The sequence below is a fragment of the Sebastes fasciatus genome, chromosome 19, assembly GCF_043250625.1.
Source record: "Sebastes fasciatus isolate fSebFas1 chromosome 19, fSebFas1.pri, whole genome shotgun sequence".
Lineage (NCBI taxonomy): Eukaryota > Metazoa > Chordata > Actinopteri > Perciformes > Sebastidae > Sebastes > Sebastes fasciatus.
In genome coordinates this window covers 3,368,002-3,387,748 of record NC_133813.1, presented here as the reverse complement: position 1 = coordinate 3,387,748, position 19,747 = coordinate 3,368,002, and the positions used below count along the sequence as shown (strand labels likewise).

The 19,747-nt window shown below is 39.0% G+C and overlaps 1 protein-coding gene across 7 annotated transcripts; it reads right to left on the bottom strand.

Moving 5' to 3' along the window:
* Positions 1–259: 259 nt before the first annotated feature.
* On the bottom strand, positions 260–18,218 carry rilpl1 (Rab interacting lysosomal protein-like 1). 7 transcript variants are annotated; one of them, XM_074618069.1, is made up of 10 exons: positions 17,634–18,218; positions 11,700–11,847; positions 10,278–10,396; positions 9,318–9,563; positions 8,756–8,935; positions 7,183–7,233; positions 6,937–7,091; positions 6,753–6,857; positions 5,631–5,718; positions 3,499–3,630 (listed from the first exon to the last, which is right to left on the bottom strand). In XM_074618069.1, exons 1-10 carry the CDS (start codon positions 17,919–17,921, stop codon positions 3,625–3,627), a joined length of 1,386 nt encoding a protein of 461 aa, XP_074474170.1. In that variant the 5' UTR covers positions 17,922–18,218; the 3' UTR covers positions 3,499–3,624. The 7 variants fall into 7 exon arrangements, with proteins under 7 accessions (XP_074474169.1, XP_074474172.1, XP_074474174.1 ...); XM_074618068.1 differs by lacking the exon at positions 5,631–5,718 and having other exon boundaries at positions 260–3,630; XM_074618070.1 differs by lacking the exon at positions 3,499–3,630 and having other exon boundaries at positions 5,625–5,718.
* Between the last annotated feature and the right edge of the window lie 1,529 nt (positions 18,219–19,747).

Below are 19,747 nucleotides of genomic sequence, written 5' to 3'. Positions count from 1 at the left end.
TGTTTCAAACGCACAATTTCTGAATACGGGCTGTGTGTATTTCTCCGTATATTGAGCGTTTTGATAGTTTAACAGTATTTATATAGCACTTAAACCTGCTTTATAATAAATATAAGACATGAAAATCTCACTTTTTACAATATGGGACCTTTAAAATGAACTCAGGCATCATTTACGGACGGACAACCCAAAAACATAACGCTTCCATTCACGGCTGTCGCCAACGCAGAGTCATAAAAACAACAGACAAAACACCTCAAACATGACAGAATATTTATTAATGAGGTTTGAATAAAAGCCAGCTCATTTAATAAAGCACTGATCCGTTCATTATATCTTTTAAATATCTTGTTTTAAATCAGGAAAACACACGAGAGACGGTGATCAACACTGACTTAAATACTGAGTGTTTGGACGCGTCGTCTTGTTTTGACCAGATTTCCCTTTTAATGTCTAAACTGTCCGCATCCCTTTGACTTCCAGATATAATCTAGACTGTGATTCTGTCTCTTCATTATTTTATTTTACCTGTGAATATGGAAAAAGCTCATCGTAGTGTTCCTGTCATTTTACATTCATTTATTCCACCTCGCCTTTGGGAGTTTAAATAAAGATAAAGAAGTGCCTCTACTATTAAAACACACACCGGCTCACAACCACAGCTGTTCAGTCTCCTCTCAGGGTGAAGACATCAGTCAGTGTTAAAAATGAAGGCAAGCTGGAAAAGCAGAAGCAGCAACCAGCGAATAGCATTTTTAACCCTTGTGCCTCAATTTAAAAAAAGTTGCTCTGTGTCAAAAACTGCAATCAAATTATTATTATTTAGTTAAATCTGTTAACCATGATTCATTTTCAGAATTTTAATTCTTTAAATGCCAGTTTGTTTACATAACTGTTGTTTTTTTTAAAGGAAAAAACACAAAAATATAATTATTTCCTGCATACTAAAGGTCTTGTGCTGTGTCAGATTTAACAAAAATAAATAAATAAAACTCCCATTTGTTACATTAGAGGACAACAATGTCTCCATCCTAAAACTGCTATAAAAAATACTATAAATGAATATTATTTTCTACTTTCATTGAGTTAAATCAGTCCTGATCATAACTACCAAATATTCATTAATTTTCCGAATTTGTACCCCTTTAATTAACAGTTTGTTTACATAAATCCACTGTTGTATTTCCATGAAAACACAAAAATTAAATTATTTTCTGTGTACTAAATGCTGGGGGGCATTTGTTTTGATGCATTTTTATTGTTTTGTGCAGTGTCAGATAAAAAGAAAACTCCCACCCGTTATCATAGAAGACAAAAAATATCACCTGTAAAAATACTATATATTATTTTAACCAAATATTCAATAATTTTTCAGAGATTTAACCATTTAAATGCCAGTTTGTTTACAAAATTGTCTTTTATAAAAAAATAAAACACAAAAATTGAATTATTTTCTGTGTACTAAGTAATAGGGGGGATTTTTATTGAGGCTTACTAAATTAAAACAATTTAATTTAATTTAATAATGCCATATTAACACAGACAAAATTATTGAAAATTAAAAAATAAAAAAGCCAAAAATGTCCCTTGTGAGGCACAAGAGTTAAAAAAAAGAAAATGTAAACCTTTCTAACTTAATTTCTAGCTTCTCAGCCGTCTCCTGAACACAATCTGAGGAATATTTAAATGTAACTTCATTATTTTACATGATTTTCTTCTGCTTTATTTTGAAAGCGTAGCTTTGAAACCATGTTTGTATATTTGAGGCCTTGTATAAATGATGCATAAAAACACAAGTCAACGTGTACACACCTTTCTAGTCGGTATTTGGTGCTCTGGAGAGTATTTAAATACAGACAGGAAAATTAAAATTGTTTCTCCTCAGTTATATTAAAAATAAGTTAAGAGGTAAAGCTTGTTTCTGGAGTTTAATACTGACAGCGCTGCTTTTGTAAAATCTAGTTATAATCTGTCCTGCACAGATTATAGATTACAAACTGTTGAGTTTTGTTTTTAAATATACTGCATCTGTTTGTTAAATCACCAAAGAGGACGTTTGTGTATTAAAGCCTGCTTTGGTTCAGCTGGTGAAACTGGAATTGCTGTTATCGTGTAACTGTAGGTTTGAATATACGCATGATGTCACAGCTTTGGCACGGTTATTGGATATTAGTAGTAATTCACACTGCATCTCAAGTAGTAATTACAGTTACTAAGTCAGAACTATGATGAATTACTGTTATTATTATTATCAAAAATCTAAATTACAACATAGTCTCATAATTTGACTCAGGAAGTCATCACAGTTTTGACTTAATTATGACATATTAAGTCAAATTATGTCCCTAAATCTAGAGAGAAGGTCGCTGACAGTCCGTCCCTTCAGCCTCCCTCCAAAGACACTCCCTCAATATTAGTAAATAACGATCATGACTATTGTTAGTACTCACAACTGTCAAGCTAGCTGCTTCTGGAAGAGTCCGGTGACGCGCAATGAGTGCACGGGCTGAATTCACGCAGGAAGACAGGTAGGTACTGTAGGTAGGTAGCCTGTCTGAATGAAATGATCAGACGGGATTATTACAGTCCTGCAGCAGCAAGACACCACATTATGTTTTCAGAGCATTTTTATTTATTTACTCACCCTAGCTGTAAGTCAAAATGATTAGCTAATAAGTATAAATGATGAGATAATAAGTCGATATTATGAGCTTTTGAGTCAAAATTATGAGCTATTAAGTCAAAATTATGAGCTTTTGAGTCAAAATTATGAGCTATTAAGTCCATATTACGATGCGTATTGAAATTGTTATTAACTATAATGACATACTGAGTCAATATTATTTCATAATTTTAAGTTAGTAACTCAGTTTTGTTAAATCAAAATTGCAACAAAATTAAGAGTTAGTAATTTTTTTTTTCTTTTCTTGGCAGAAATGGTCTTCCATACTGCATGTTTCATGATGTATATTATAAATAAAGAGCATCTTATATATATTTTTCTGTACACATCTTTTAAATTGTGATTCTATGCAACATTTTATACACAAAGCCTCAAAGAGTTTTTAGAGCTGCGTCGTGTGAATCTGCTGAAAGTGCTGGTGATGACCTGCGAGCTGCTCACGTGAACCAGGAGGAGAAATTTGTGTCGTCATTTTCACCCACTGAACGTTTCATTATCCAACTTTCCACTTTCCATCCTTCAACTTGAGTTTACCTTCTCCTCCAACATGATCTCTAGCATTTTTTAAAGTCTGTATGTGCCATCGCTCTCTGAGATATACATATATATATACTGTATTCTCAGATGTTTAAATAAACTATCTAATCTTGAGTTTTCTTCTTTCTGTCTCACCTCAAGAGCCTGTGATACTTTCAGTCGCAGCGAGTCACTAGTGGTGAGTTTTGGTGTGCAAATTGAACGCTTCACAAGCCGGCCTCGAGTGATGGACATGGGAGTGTTAAAGAGTTCTGGAGTTCGTCCAGTCCGGCGTACTCTACATGTGCTGTAACGCCTCCTGGGCTTGTTCCGTGTACACCTCGTCCTTCCCCGTCCACGAGCCGAGGCCGGCGTCGAACTGGCCGCTCCGCTGCAAGTTCCGCTGCTTGTCACGGGAGAAGAAACTAAACCTAAAAAAGACCAGATGGAGAGGAGACAAGAGGCTTTAATGTGACGTCTAGTGATTGTGAACAACGTAGTGTGTGCAGTGAAGCAGTGTTAGCAGTTATGGCATTTCAAACTGGATTATCTTTTGGCAAATTAATTGTGATATATTGGTTTAATTACTGTAAACAAATGAGATTGAATCTGCTCCTGACATTCAAAACCAAATGTCCTATAAATCCCACAGCGTCCTGCAGCAGTGCGGTTGTTTTCTTTATTTCATTTGCTTGTTGGCGTTACTCATGAGCACAAATATGTTGGCAATTTGGATAACCACATGACTTTGGCTGAAAGAGCTTGTGACAACACTGTGCTGTTAAGTGATGCCAGAGTGATGCAGACAGAGATCGTATGCTGCTCTTGTTCTAGAAGCATACGTCGATTCTGAGTGGTGGAAGAAGTACTCAGATCTTTTACTTAAGTAGAAGTAGCAATACTGCTCTGTAGAAATACTCCTGCATTCAAGATTTTACTTAAAGGAACAGTGTGTAGGATTCTAGCAAAAATTCAATATAATATTCATAACTATGTTTCATTTAGTGTTCAATCACCTGAAACTAAGGATCGTTGTGTTTTCGTCAGTTTAGAATGAGTCAAAACGGCGGTACTGCAACTTCCGTGTCCGTCACGTGATGCCATCGAGCCCAAAAAGACTTTTCCCCATAGACTTACATTGGCAAAGAGACGTCTGTAACTCAGCGGATACTTTTTTTTAGGTGAATCAACTTCCCAGTATGAACACTCTAAAAGTCCTTATTTAAATCATTAGGTCCTAAAGGTTGTAAAACGCACTAATAGCTGAATCCAGAGTTATTTCCCTTCCTCCGTTCATGTGAATGAGACCCAGACCGAGGCTGGAGCGCAAGCCGTGACGACGGCGTGACGTTCGGACCCCGTTACCGAGTCATGTGACTGAGCAGACACTACTGCGCATGTTCCATATGCCCAAGATCCGGGTACTTTTCCAGACGGAAGTCGAGCCATTTAGGCTTCATGCGCCACTGAGACACTTTCATAGGAATGAACGGGGCCCCGCCTCCAACGCTGTATCCAGTTCTCTTTATACATCCATGAGTCCGCCATGTTGTGCTGACATGTTTCTACAGTAGCTCAGAACGGACAAACCAAACTCTGGCTCTAGAGAGACTTTCAAGGTTTTTACGTCACCTGCAGGCCACCGTAGTTCTCCGACACGTGTTAAACCGTGGAACCGCCAGCCGCTGTCTGACTTCTGTTGCTCCTAAAGTAGTGTTATTATGGTAACGATGACCTCTGAGTGAGGTGAACGGCATTACCACGGTTTTGCACACGGTGGCTCACGTTACCACAGTCTTGTAAAGGGAGGAGTGAGAGGAGGGGTACTCAGTTGGTTGCAATCTGCAAGCACACCACTAGATGTCGCCATATGAAGCACTCATTCTAAGCTAATAAAAACATTCTTAGTTTCAGGTTATATACTAAATAAGACATACTTTGTGTTATTATAATCCATTTCTGCTAATAGATCCACCTAATTGTTACACCCTGGCCCCTTAATGTGCATTACATTTTGAAGATTATAACTGGAATTAACTGATCAGTTCAGTAAAGTAGAATAAAACATGATGAGTCTGTTATAAGCTGTTTAATCACTAACTACTTGAAAAAGAGCTAAAAGCGCTTTAGTTTGTAAATTAAAGCAGAATTATTCATATGAGTTTAGAGGTGCAGACATGTTGTTACTGTGGTCAGCGGGGGGGAAAAGACGAGACGTGACGACTACATGTAAATTCTGACTGGCTGATTTTTTATGATCCGCAAATCGTCCCATTTGGACAATGAATATAAAAGACAGCCCCACAATCAGCCAATCAGAATACTACAAAGGTGGAAAAAAATGGGCTGAAAAAGCTGAAACATGCAACGAGAACGGGAAGGCAGGCTGTTAGCTGAGAGACTCTGAAGCCAACCAAATATAGAGTCATACAAGCGATATGAGACGTCTGATTGGCTGTAAAGTGGGGTCATCTGGGATCAAACCAGCCGCCACCATCGGCATAATGGCTGTGAAGATCCTGTCACACAAAGGTAAAGACACACAAGCACAAACAGGAAGGGACGTATAGAGAAGGGGGAAGGACAAACAGGGGGGGAGACAGGGACCACATCAACCTTTGACCTCTCATGTAAAGTTCCCATGAAACCAAAAGACGTCATTTTAGTGGAGATAGAAGAATAACATGAACCGTGGTGTGTATCATGTGCTATATCTGACCCGTGACCGAAGCATGCTAATCATTAAACATGCACACAGAGCGGCGAGCGTGTCTGATAGAGCTGAGAAGAAAAAGTCAGGCAGCTTCAGTGCACATGCTGATAAAAATAAGTATTAACAACAGAAGAAACACACAAATAATGTTTGTTATACCTCCGGACGAGTTATTAACTCTCTTAAATCCCTCCCTTTAAGACAGTTTTTTAATTTTTTTAATTTTTTTATTATTTATTTATTTTCAGCATTTGTATTTTTTTAAAATTTTAATTAATTAATTTATTTTCACTATTTGTATTTTTTTTTATTTTTATTTATTTATTTATTTTCAGCATTTGTATTTTTTTTTATTTAAATTTAAATTTAATTTAATTATTCATAAAGCAACAATTTACTGTATTGAAGTGGTATTTCACTTACAGTTTGTAATACCTAGCAATAGTCTGTTTCTATGTTTATCTTATTTTGGAGTATTTAGTACTTTGTGATTGTACAATATATGTGAAAATCAATAAAGAAAAAATATATAATATAAATATACATCTTGTTTAATATCCACCACAGCAAATTCTCTCAAAATATTATCACAAAGGTAATATTACCAGCCTGAATAGTCCTGAATGTCTGGTACTGCTGGTGAGGAGACGTTAGATTTAATTTGCATATTTCTTGAAGAGTAATATGTAAATGTTTGAGCATGCAGGGACCAGTTCAATAAGCCTTTACTCAGCGCAAGCAAAGCAATCTGAGTGTTTTTGACTTTAACTAATCTCAAAGTTGAGAGTGTTTTCATGAGCAGATGTGTCTGAGTGAGTGTGATATGTGGGTACAACATACAGGCGTTTGATTCCTGACTCTGGCTGGGCAGAAGAACGGGAGCGAGTCCTCAGTTCAGGTGAAGGAGACGAAGAAGGAGTGACGAGGTCATCGTCTGTCTCATCACTGCAAAAAACAGGTTAGTCATCAACAACATCGCCGTAATTATGTGTGTTTAACTCCTCAGATTTATTTATACGAGTACCTTTTGTAGTAGGCCAGCTCCTCCTGCAGCATGAAGACTTTGGCCTTGAGCTCGTTCCTCTCGTGGAGGACGTCCCTCAGCTCCTGCAGGGTGAACCGCGGCCGGTTGGGGTCCTTCGGGTCCAGGCCTCCTGTCTCGTCCTCGCACAGCGCCTCCTGCCGAAAGAGGAAGGCCATCACAGAGAGGAAACCACACAAAAAGGAAGGAAGGAAGGAAGGAACGGAGGCGGGAAGGAAGTGAGGATACCTTTGTAAAATATTGGAACACAGCAGGCATGTCGTCATCGCACATCGCCTCCTGGTGGCAAACGTTAGACTCTAAGTCAGACATCGGGCCTTGTTCCAATACATTTGTTCGCCCTTCCCTCCTCCCTTTAAGCTGTTTTCAAAACTCAGCACACCCGAGACATTCACCGTCACTGTTAAAAAAACACCTCAACACATGCAGCTGACAGAAGTCACTCATGCACTGAGCAAAAAAAACAATTCCTATTAATATGTATTCAAAGTCCAACTGAAATCACATTTAGTTTTCTTTTTGCAGTCAAATTTATGGCATTTTTTTATTTATTATATCTATTTTTAAATATCAGAAATGCTCCTTTTCCTCTCAGCCGCGCTGGAGTAAACAAAGTAAACAAACTTGGCGCTGTAGCCTTCATGCCGTGGACAGACACACCGGCATCTAACTGGACCCAAGTGACATTTAAAGGTATTGTTAGTATCTTCTAGTCAACTCTAAATTACACTGGTAACAAATAGTCTGACTGAAACATATTAACAACGGGCTAGCTCCAGCATATCTCAGTGACCTTTTAACAGGCGGCAACCTCCGGGTCTGAAAAGTGAAGCCAATGCTGAAGTGTCTTAAACCTGCATTCTCTCTAACAGCCAGCAGGGGGCGACTCCTCTGGTTGCTAAAAGAAGTCTGATTGTATAGAAGTCTATGAGAAAATGAGCCTACTTCTCACTTGATTTATTACCTCAGTAAACATTGTAAACATGAGTTTATGGTCTCAATCGCTAGTTTCAAGTCTTCTTCAACACAGCATGATGTTCATTTAGTAAATGATGGTCCCATTTAGAGTCAGATAGACCATAAAGCAGGGGATGCTTTAGGGCGTGGCTACCTGGTGATTGACAGGTCGCTACCACGGCGACGTCCGGTCTGGGAGTTGTCCATGTTTTTGTCCTAGAGCTTTAACCCTTTCACAGTGTGTTTTCACTTCATGAGAGTTAACTATAACCATTTTGGTCGTCTAAAAATGTCTTATTCTGGTGGCACTTCTGGTTGCAAAAAACCAAGAAGCCGAACAAGAGGATTCAAAATCGTAGTCCACCAACCGATGGGTGACATCACACTGACTACGTCCACTTCTTATATACAGTCTATGCCCTTTACTTCGCCACTGTCCTCCTAAAACATTAACAACAACAACTAAAATGTGTTTCACAAAGTTGTAGCAGAAAAACAACAATTTGATTTCAATTGGACTTTCAACTACCGTTTCTATTCAGGATCACGGTGCATTAAAGGACGACTTCCAGTGCTGTTAGAGGCCGAGCTGTCGAGGTCATCTATGTTTAGAAAGGTCGTCGGTGCAGTCGTCCAGGAAGTCTCACCCAGTTGGCCGACACTCTGTTAGTTCTTTAACACCCATGCCGAGCCATTTCAGCACCTCTCATGGGTCAGACAAATGTTAGTGTACGAGCTTCTTCTACTGATACGGTTGTTGTTCTGGGAGGGGAGTGCAGGTTTGGAGTTAAGACTCGGGACAATCACACCACTCTGGTTTCGCTAACTAGCACTCGTGTATTACCCAAAGCAACACCGCCTCCTCCTCAGCCTCCTCATCCTCATCCTCGTGTCCCTCTGGGCTGAGGGAACCGGGCGAGGGGCGCGGTGAGGGGTCAAACCCCCCCAACATCAGCTCAGAGGGGTCAGGTCTGTCTGACCAGCCCTCAGCACCCACCACCACCACCGTAGCAGCTTTACCACGCTGGTGGAGTAAAACACACTTTATTATCCGTTTACAAAGCAATCCGATCTCCTTTTGTCTGATGTGTTCAGCACCTATATACAGAAGCTTTAGAGGAAAATCATCGGTTATTATATTGGTTTGAAAAGTGATCAGACCTCTTTTAAACTGGAATATATGAAACGTAAAATGAAAAGCAAAACGTCCTTTTTTTTGTCAATTTAACCTTTTTAGATAAGAAAGAGGATGATAATGGACCAGTTTTTAACCCACAATGCACTGCACCTATATTGAGTTAACAGGATGCCGCATTTTTCTGGAGTTTCTTGCACAATTTGAAATAAAGTTCCATATTAAATCCTGACTACAACCTGTACATGTAGCTCTTTTAATGGTTTCCTACCTCTGCAGGTGACGGGGGCTGAGCTGGGGGTTCCTCAGGGTTCTGGGCTGGCAGGTCTCCCTGAAGTCGTTCCCTTAAGCGTACAACTTCCTGCCGAAGGGCACCGACTTCCTGCCCCCGCGCCTGAGCCCCGGCCTCCAGTTCCACCTTCTGTTCTATCAGTGCTTTCCCTTGAGCCTCCACAACGGAGATCTTATGCCGCAGGTCGTGGTTGATTTTCATGAGGCGAGACTGCTGCTGCTGGAGCTGCAGACAGAAACAAAGGAGTATGGGTAAATTATACATTTTATATCATTCACGTTATGGTCAAAGTACGTATGTTTTAGCGCCACAATGCTATTTTCCCTTCAAGCCCATCTAAAAACTTGACCTCACGCAGGTTTCTACACGATGACGCTGCTACATGTACAGTATATATACATCCTTATAGTCAGTGTATTAACGTTACCTACAGTGACTTAGATGGCGGTCGACGTGCTCCCAGTTTGGAGAAGCAGACAGGAGTACCGGCAGGAAGCTAAGCGATGTACTGCTGTGGACGCCACGCCACAAGTCACACAATAACACAAACAAACTAACCGATGGATGCAGCGGTAGAGCAGCAACTCTGTGTTCTGAGAGGTAAAATGACTGTTTTTGTGAATGGAGTCTGGTGGCTTTGAGACAGCAGACTCCACAGCCGCTTTACCTCGCTATCAGACAGCCCTTTCCGACGGGGAACTGAAGCCGTTAGATCGCTCTCTTCAAAGCCACCAGAGTCTATTGATAAAAACAGTCATTTTACCTCGTAGAACGTGGGAGTATATATATAGATTTTTATATTTACATGTATTCAAATATTCACATTTAAGAAGCCAGAACCAGAGATGGTTTAACAAACTAATCACTGCATCTCCTACATGGAGATCTAGCTACAGGAGATGATTAAAATGTGACATCTGCTGTTGTGTGTCGCCTTACTGCTTCTATGTCCTCGTTTTTCAGTGTGATATCACGATCCTTGGCTCGAATCTCGTCTCTCTGCTTGTCCACCACTTCTTTAAGCTTCTTCATCACCTGCCTCTCTCGCTCCGTCATACCTGGAGACCACAGAGAGGAGACAGTGAGGGGGGAAGGGGAGTATGCACAGACACAAACAAGCAGGCAAATGTAGATTTAGATCAGATGTAATTTGAGTTCTTTATAATCAGTTTTTTATTGGGGGAGAGAGAAGTCATTGGGTTGTACAGAGGAAACCCTGATTTGTGTGTTTGTAGCAGGTGTGCTGGTACACTGAGGCTGGTCTGTCCACAGTGTGTCTGGGTGACTGTGTCCTCTGTGTGTGAAAGAGACCACCAAAAGAGCCTCTGATGCAGAGACAAGACTGGCTCGCCGTCAGACACAAGAGAAGGCCTCCTTTGTGTGTGTTTGTGTGTGTTTGACTGTGTGTATAACAGAGAGAGGAGAAGGGGGGGGATGTGAGACACAGCGTCGAGCGTCAGTGAAAGTTTTCTGCAAAACCAGAACACAAACAGGTAGATAATCATTTAAAGGGACTATTTGTAACTTTCAGAATTGCTTGTGAACAGCGACACCTGTGGCCGTTAAGTCAACGAAAGTCAGCGTCGGGCTCGCGCTTGCTCGCTCTACATAGACATGAACGAGCATCGCTCAAAACAGTGAGGCGACACACGTCAGCTAAAACCACAATATCACTCTATATTTCAGCTGCTTGGCAGTAATGTTAGCTGACCAGACGAAGGTCTCTCCATGAATCAATGCTGGCTTTTCCTGCCTCAGCCTCCGGTGTCTTCCTCTCTGGAGCGCGCATGTGTCCCGACCCGGTACATATATACGCTTAAAAAGTTACAAACAGTCCCTTTAAGTCTTTCTAGCTTCATTGTATTACTTAAAGGCAGAGTTGACGATGTTCTCCAGTCTCCACTATTTGTTATATTGGTTGAAATGGTCTTTACACCCCGACAGCGATCCATTACTGATGAGCTCTGAAAAAGGACCGGAGAACAGCCGTCATCTGTAGCTGCTGTAATCCTGTAAAAACGTCTACCAATCACTGCCTCGCGGTCCACTTGGAAAGAACCAATCAGATGCCTCCCTGCCTCCCTGCTTGTACTCTACCCTTGGCGTGCACCAGCCTGAACTCAAAGCGCGTCGCCGCCGCACGTTTACTGGAGAATGGAAGAGAGAACTCAGCCCTGCAGTAGCACTGCCGTGGTTACTTGTCATGAGGTAGCGTTGTTGAGTTGAGGTCCTCTCTCCGCTCTGTGTCTGTGAAGTAGTTACGATGCGGCGGTGCTCGTGCATGTGTGTGGGGGGGCGTTGCATTGGAAGGAGCCCCGAGGGGAGGGGGTGGGGGGAGCACCATGCTTTCTGTGTCCTCACCCTCGTGTCTCTGCAGGTCCTCCTCACTCATGGGGTCTTTGATGGACATGTTGGTGAGGAGACTCTTGTTCTCCTCCTGCAGCTGAGCGATCTGGGTGAGCAGGTCCTGAGCTTCTCCTCTCCAGACGTCCTCCACCAGCTCCAGCTCCTGTAAAACACAAACGTATGAGTATATCAAACATGATTATTAACCACGTCTATTACAAGTCTACCACGACTCATTTAGCAAGCAGATTCTCTAAGCTGCCTTCAGGATGTCGTGATGCTCTACCTGTAAAATAACAGTTCTTCACAGGTCAGTTTCATACTTCAGTGACCTCTGTGTGTGTCCTGTATGGAAGCTTCAGCATTCGTTATGTTTCTCTTCTGGTTGATTCTAGTTTTTCCTTTAATTCGTCACCCGTCTGTCTGTAGAGAAAAGCTTGATTGTGCTCTAAGATCTGATTCTGTCTCACACATGACGATATATTACATGCCTGTGGATCCATGTAGAGCACCATGCACAGATCTGATTATACGCCACGGTTACAATAAGTCCACAACCTTTTGGTCTGATGCTGAAACTCTCTGCTAAAGTTCAAAGAGTCATTTATATTAATATTAATATAGGCTGTCTGAATAATTATAATGATATGTGGTCACTCATTTTAGCTTCTGTGTACTGAAGACTGAGAGAAAAGGAAAACATGATTTTTTCTATCTTTCAAATGTCTGATGTTTTAGGTTTTCTGACTCACAACGAACCGTATCTTTGTTTAATTCATTTAGTTGTGTATTGTTTGATTGTATTGTGTCTCATCTGTATTTAGATATGACTCACTGTGTTTACTTTTTGTTTGTGTATCTTGTTCCGTACATATTCTTTTGGCTTTTTTTAAGTCGAGCAACAGTCCACAACCCAAAAAAATATTCAATTTGCAATGATATAAAACACAGAAAAGCAGCAAATCATCACATTTGAGAAGCCGGAACCAAAGACAGTTCAACTTAAAAGATAACTTGGTGGTGTTAAACTGCCAATGTGTGTTTGTTTTTGTTCTATAAACTAAAAATCTAATGTCTAAAAAGTTGGTGTAAATATGTAAATAGATAAAATTGTGAAAAACAATCCTTTGCACCGTCCTATAAAATGTTATTATAGTTTGTGTTACAACTGTGACGTACAATTTACATTTTCTTATAGGGCAAAATTTGCACAGCAAACCTTCAAACTGGTTCAATATACAGTACACTTCAGCATTTTAATACTTCTAATACAAATATTTAAGAGGTGCAACGATTAGTCGATTAATCGATTGACAGAAATTAAACTGCACTTCATTTGATAATTGAATAAATTTAGTAAGGCTGCAGGTAACGATTATTTTCATTGTCAATTAATCTGTTGATTATTTTCTCTATTAATTGATTAGTTGTCAGAAAATGGTGAAAAATTTCGACGTCCTCAAATGTCTCAAAGATATTCAGTTTATTGTCACAGAGGAGTAAAGAAACCAGAAAATATTCACATTTAAGAAGCTGTTTTTTCTAAAAAACAAAATCACTTACAGTATACCGATTATCAAAATAGTTGGTGATTAATTTAATAGTGGATTAACTGTTGCAGCTCTAAATTTTAGTTTTATTTCTTTAAGCAAAAATGCCAAAAAGATTCTGTTTCCAGCTTCTCAAACGTGAAGATTTGATGCTTTTCTTTGTCTGATAATAAACTGAATATATTTGAGTTTTGGACTGATGGTCTGACAAAAAAGACATCTGAAGACGTCACTTTGGGCTTTGAGGAAATACAGTATGAATAAATAATTGGCAGATTAATTGCTATTAGAAGCCCTAGTATATTTATAATTGTTCATCTACGATTTCTTTCCTGAATTCTCATGTTTACTCTCATTCTAATCATTACTGTTTATTGGACGCTGCCTTTTTAGCTTGTGTGAAGCATCCTTTTGAGCATGTGACAAATAAAACCTTTGAATATTGAATCAGTAAGTACACAGGAGGAGTACAACTGATAGCTGTCTTACGTTCCCCACCCAGAATACTGTGTTGGACGGTTTAGCAGCATGTATTTCTACTGTAGATGTGACGTCCTCCGTGTGAGAACCATGTAAGCTGACTGTGACCTCTCAGTCACGGCAGAATCAGCCGTCACCTCCAGAAACATCCACTTTATCACACTCATGAGACACAGTTAATCAGTGAACCGGCGAACTGTGTTCACCACGGCTCGCTCGCTCGCTCGCTGGCTCGCTGTCACGAGAAACTTACATATCAACTTTTTTATAGAGCTGTAATCCTGATTTAAAACCACCTCAATATACCTACAGTGTGTCTGTGATATAGTGAGCTTAAGGTTTCTGTTTTCTCCAAACTCCCTCTGCTGTAGGTAATACACTGACTCTGGAGAAGTAGCTCATACAACCACACTTCAAAACACCCAAACTGTCCCTTTAAAGAGACTTTGATTCACCATCGAAGATGCTTTGATGACTAACTGGAAACAACCGCACATTTGACCGATATAACTGGAGGGTGAAGAGTTTCCTGTTGAGTCAGGGACCAACTTCCCATCGGGTGTTATCATCTGTGGCTAAACAAACAGGAACTATCTGACTGGGGAGTTAAATCAAGGACAGTTTAAGAAGAAGTGACAAACATGTCATGGTTTCAGCTTCTCACATGTGACGATTTGCTGCTTTTTCTTGTCTTAAATGACAGTAAACTTTCACACTATTTGATTTATTGTATTAAATATATGTTTCTTTTCTATTAATCATGGTGTTTTTAGTTCCTTTTCTTTATGGAGACATGCTCTGCCCCCCATATATGAGACGGTGTCGTTCAGCTCTGTTCTGATTGGCCACCTTGACTGTATGTTGACTCTCAATCATGCTGATCACAATCACCTGAGTGAAGAATGTGCTTGGCTTGTTCTGCTTTGTGATGGTGATCTGATAATGCCTGACAAAGATCTCTGCTATGATTGAAACGTTGCACAACTAAACTTGCTGGGAGCTTTTTAATATTAATACAGTGAGTCTTCCGTTTGATTCTTACCTTGATTTTTTAATCCAGCACTTGCTGAAGTTTTTTGGATGTGCATATCCTACACCCTGTTCATTTATCACTATTTTCTCACATTTTAGAAACGAAACAATAAATTAATTGATCAATAAAGCATTATTTTTTTCGTCTTTTACATGCTTTTTATCATCTGGATGTACATGCTCTTGTAAATATATGTTTTTTATCAATAAAACATCAGATTAATCCAGTAGTTAATACACACACACCGTTTTATATATAATCATTAAATACAGAGTATGGAGTATTTTTACTGTGGTATTGGTACTTTTACTTAAGTAAAGTTTTCACTTGAGGACCTTTACTTGTAATGAAGTATTCTTACAGTGGTGATGGTACTTTTACTAAAGTAACATTTCAATTTAGGGCCTGTAAAGGAGTATTTTTACAGTGGTATTTGGTACTTTAACTTACCAATAATACCACTGAATATTCAATTCAGGACTTTTACTTGTAATGGAGTATTTTAGAATGGTATTGGTACTTTTACTTGAGTAAATAACCAGATTACTTCCTCCATCTCAGGTTAAATCGCAGTAACTTTGTGTCTCTGTTACATCTGGTGTGTTTATTAGTCTTCCAGTGGTCAAACCACTTGTCAACAACAGGTTTAATCAGTGTATTATAGAGTCACCAGGCCTGTCAGTGTGCAGTGTGAGAACCTTTAATCAGTGTATTATAGAGCTTTAATCAGTCTATTATAGAGCTTTTCTAGAGCTGTAATCAGAGTATTATAGAGTGATCATGACTGTGATCAGTGTGCAGTGTAAGACAGGTTTAATCTTAGTGTAACAGCTTTAATCAGTGTATTATAGAGCTTTAATCAGTCTATTATAGAGCTTTTCTAGAGCTGTAATCAGTGTATTATAGAGCTTTAATCAGTCTATTATAGAGCTTTTCTAGAGCTGTAATCAGAGTATTATAGAGCTTTTCTAGAGCTTTAATCAGTCTATTATAGAGCTTTTCTAGAGCTGTAATCAGTGTATTATAGAGTGATTATGACTGTGATCAGTGTGCAGTGTGAGACAGGTTTAATCTTAGTGTAACAGCTTTAATCAGTGTATTATAGAGTCACCAGGCCTGTCAGTCAGTGTTGCAGTGTGAGAACCTTTCTGTGTATTATAGAGCTTTAATCAGTACATTATAGAGCTTTAATCAGTGTATTATATAGCTTTAATCAGTGTATTATATAGCTTTAATCAGTGTATTATATAGCTTTTATAGAGCTTTAATCAGTGTATTATAGAGTCACCAGGCCTGTCAGTCAGTGTTGCAGTGTGAGAACCTTTAATCAGTCTATTATAGAGCTTTAATCATGCATCATCAGTGTTTATTGGTAGGACCTTTCTGTGTATCATAGAGCTTTAATCAGTGTATTATAGAGGCCTGTCAGTGTTTATTGGTAGAACCTGTCTGTGTATTATAGAGCTTTAATCAGTGTATTATAGAGGCCTGTCAGTGTTTATTGGTAGGACCTGTCTGTGTATTATAGAGCTTTAATCAGTGTATTATAGAGGCCTGTCAGTGTTTAGTGGTAGAACCTGTCTGTGTATTATAGAGCTTTAATCAGTGTATTATAGAGGCCTGTCAGTGTTTATTGGTAGGACCTGTCTGTGTATTATAGAGCTTTAATCAGTGTATTATAGAGGCCTGTCAGTGTTTAGTGGTAGGACCTGTCTGTGTATTATAGAGCTTTAATCAGTGTATTATAGAGGCCTGTCAGTGTTTATTGGTAGGACCTTTCTGTGTATTATAGAGCTTTAATCAGTGTATTATAGAGGCCTGTCAGTGTTTAGTGGTAGGACCTGTCTGTGTATTATAGAGCTTTAATCAGTGTATTATAGAGGCCTGTCAGTGTTTATTGGTAGGACCTGTCTGTGTATTATAGAGCTTTAATCAGTGTATTATAGAGGCCTGTCAGTGTTTATTGGTAGGACCTTTCTGTGTATCATAGAGCTTTAATCAGTGTATTATAGAGGCCTGTCAGTGTTTATTGGTAGGACCTTTCTGTGTATCATAGAGCTTTAATCAGTGTATTATAGAGGCCTGTCAGTGTTTAGTGGTAGGACCTTTCTGTGTATCATAGAGCTTTAATCAGTGTATTATAGAGGCCTGTCAGTGTTTAGTAGTAGGACCTTTCTGTGTATCATAGAGCTTTAATCAGTGTATTATAGAGGCCTGTCAGTGTTTAGTGGTAGGACCTGTCTGTGTATTATAGAGTTTTAATCAGTGTATTATAGAGGCCTGTCAGTGTTTATTGGTAGGACCTTTCTGTGTATTATAGAGCTTTAATCAGTGTATTATAGAGGCCTGTCAGTGTTTATTGGTAGGACCTTTCTGTGTATTATAGAGCTTTAATCAGTGTATTATAGAGGCCTGTCAGTGTTTATTGGTAGGACCTTTCTGTGTATTATAGAGCTTTAATCAGTGTATTATAGAGGCCTGTCAGTGTTTAGTGGTAGGACCTTTCTGTGTATTATAGAGTTTTAATCAGTGTATTATAGAGGCCTGTCAGTGTTTATTGGTAGGACCTGTCTGTGTATTATAGAGTTTTAATCAGTGTATTATAGAGGCCTGTCAGTGTTTATTGGTAGGACCTTTCTGTGTATCATAGAGCTTTAATCAGTGTATTATAGAGGCCTGTCAGTGTTTAGTGGTAGGACCTTTCTGTGTATCATAGAGCTTTAATCAGTGTATTATAGAGGCCTGTCAGTGTTTAGTGGTAGGACCTGTCTGTGTATTATAGAGCTTTAATCAGTGTATTATAGAGGCCTGTCAGTGTTTAGTGGTAGGACCTTTCTGTGTATCATAGAGTGATCATGCATCATCAGTGTTGCAGTGTTTGAGGACCTTTCTGTGCTTCTTGTCCTTCTCCATCCTCTCCATCCTCTCCAGCCGCAGCTTGTCCAGCTCCAGCCGCAGCTCCTCGGTCTCCGGGCCGATGCTGTTGCGGCTCACCATCACCTCCAGGATCTCCAGGACCCGCACCACTTTGGGCATGAGCCTGGACAGAGCCTCGCAGCCGTACTGGTCGATGATCCGCTCGAACTCCTGGCCGACCACCGCGGCGATGTCGTACACGTCCATCACCGTGAGGTCAGCGACGTTCTTCTCCAGGGCCGAGCCGGACTCCTCCATGTTCGGGAGAGTTCGGGAGAGTTCGGCCGAGTTCGGCTCTCTCCGGGTTTCCTCTTAAACTTCCTCCCGCTGGAAGAAACAATTCTGCTAAAGTGAGCTAAACTCTACCGCTTTACCCTTAAAAACTATCCAGAAATACACCGTAAAACATCATTAAACACCGTTAACTATCGTTTATCCATCGTTAACGGCTGTAGTCCCGGTGGTAGTGTGATTTGTTTGTGATAAATATCGTCTGTCCTGCTGAGCTGCTGATGTCCCTTCAGTCTGCTACTGGACACTACTGTCAATACAACAGTTTGAAACATCTCTCTTCCGGCTAGGCGTTTCAAAATAAAACCAGTGTTGACGAATGTGTTGCAACAATTAATGTATTATTTAAAATGTATTTATTATAATAATAATTGTATTTATTATGATAATATTTAAAATAAATGTAGCTATAAATCAATTGATAAAATGTGACATAATTGATATTTCTGTTTTAATTAGCTTCTTTATGTATTTATCTTTGTACAATCCCCTTATTTACTTACACTTCTGTTTAATTTTCCCTTTTATTTATTTACTCAAGTATTGTACTTAAGCACGGATTTGAAGTACTTTACTTGAGTATTTCCATTTAATGCTGCTTTTATACTTCTACTCCACTACATCTCAGTGGGAAATATTTTATCTTTACTCTACTATATTTATTTATTATCTCTACTATATTATCTCTACTATATTTATTTATTATCATTTGATATGCTTATGAAATACAACACATTGTTAAAGATTAAACCAGCTTCTTGGTTTCTGACTGTGGAGGATGGAACCTGCCAAAATTGACAATAAATAAATTGATAAACAAATAAATTAATCGATAAAATACATAAATATGTCATTAAATGCAGCAAAATTTGCTTCTTTATTATTATCCATCGTATATTTTCCTTATTTATTTACTCTTCTGTTTAATTTCCCCTTTTATTTATTTATGTATTTATTTTTATAAATTCTTACATTCATTTTTAATGTATTTATTTTTGTTGAGTTACAGCCCCTTAATTTCCATATACTGTATATATGTATAAATACTAATTAATTAAATATATACATAATAAATGAAAGGGAAAATTAAACAGGAGAGTAAATAAATAAGGGAGTTATGCATTTTCATCACCTCTATTTTTATCAATTCATATTTGTTACTTCCATCCCTCATACATAGCAAGGTACCAGTAATATACATTATACTATAAGCACTTTGTACACAACAGTAATACTCCCATTATGGAAGTTACAATAACATTTATTCCATTAGCTGCTGTAGCATCCAGTTTATTAAAGTTATTTATACTGTGTTGCATATTTCTACATTATATTCATGGAGTTTTATGTATTTTTTACTTTTGAATTACAATACTTAAACATAAACTGTGAATAAAAAGCATATAAATGAAAGCGGTTTAAAGGCACATTGTATTTTCATGCACATTTTCAAAAATGAAACTATGAGGGAGCATCACACCAGACTCATGTTGATTCTCATGCACTGACCCACTGAATATGTGTGTATATGTAATAAAATATGTGACTAATCTCCAAACATGGAGGCCTAACAGTTTACAGATTAATGTGATCCAGGTTTCACTGTTGCTCTCTGAAGATCAGCATACTTTATGGTGCTTTTATTGTGAAGGTAATTCTATCTAGTTCCGGTATCCATGTCTTTTTCCTTCTTCTAACTTGCTGCAGCTCCACTTCGTCCCGACGGGACTCAGTCCACTTCCACTTCCAGAGTGGTGAGATTGCAGTTTGCACTGCGCATGACACAAATAACA

Excerpts from the sequence above, each read along its gene's own strand:
- rilpl1 (XM_074618068.1), bottom strand. The coding sequence starts at position 17,921 with ATGGAGGAGTCCGGCTCGGCCCTGGAGAAGAACGTCGCTGACCTCACG. Across the intron at positions 10,397-11,699 it reads GGACCTGCAGAGACACGAGG|GTATGACGGAGCGAGAGAGG; the intron begins GTGAGGACACAG and ends TGTGGTCTCCAG. Across the intron at positions 8,936-9,317 it reads AGCCCCCGTCACCTGCAGAG|CGTGGTAAAGCTGCTACGGT; the intron begins GTAGGAAACCAT and ends TTACTCCACCAG.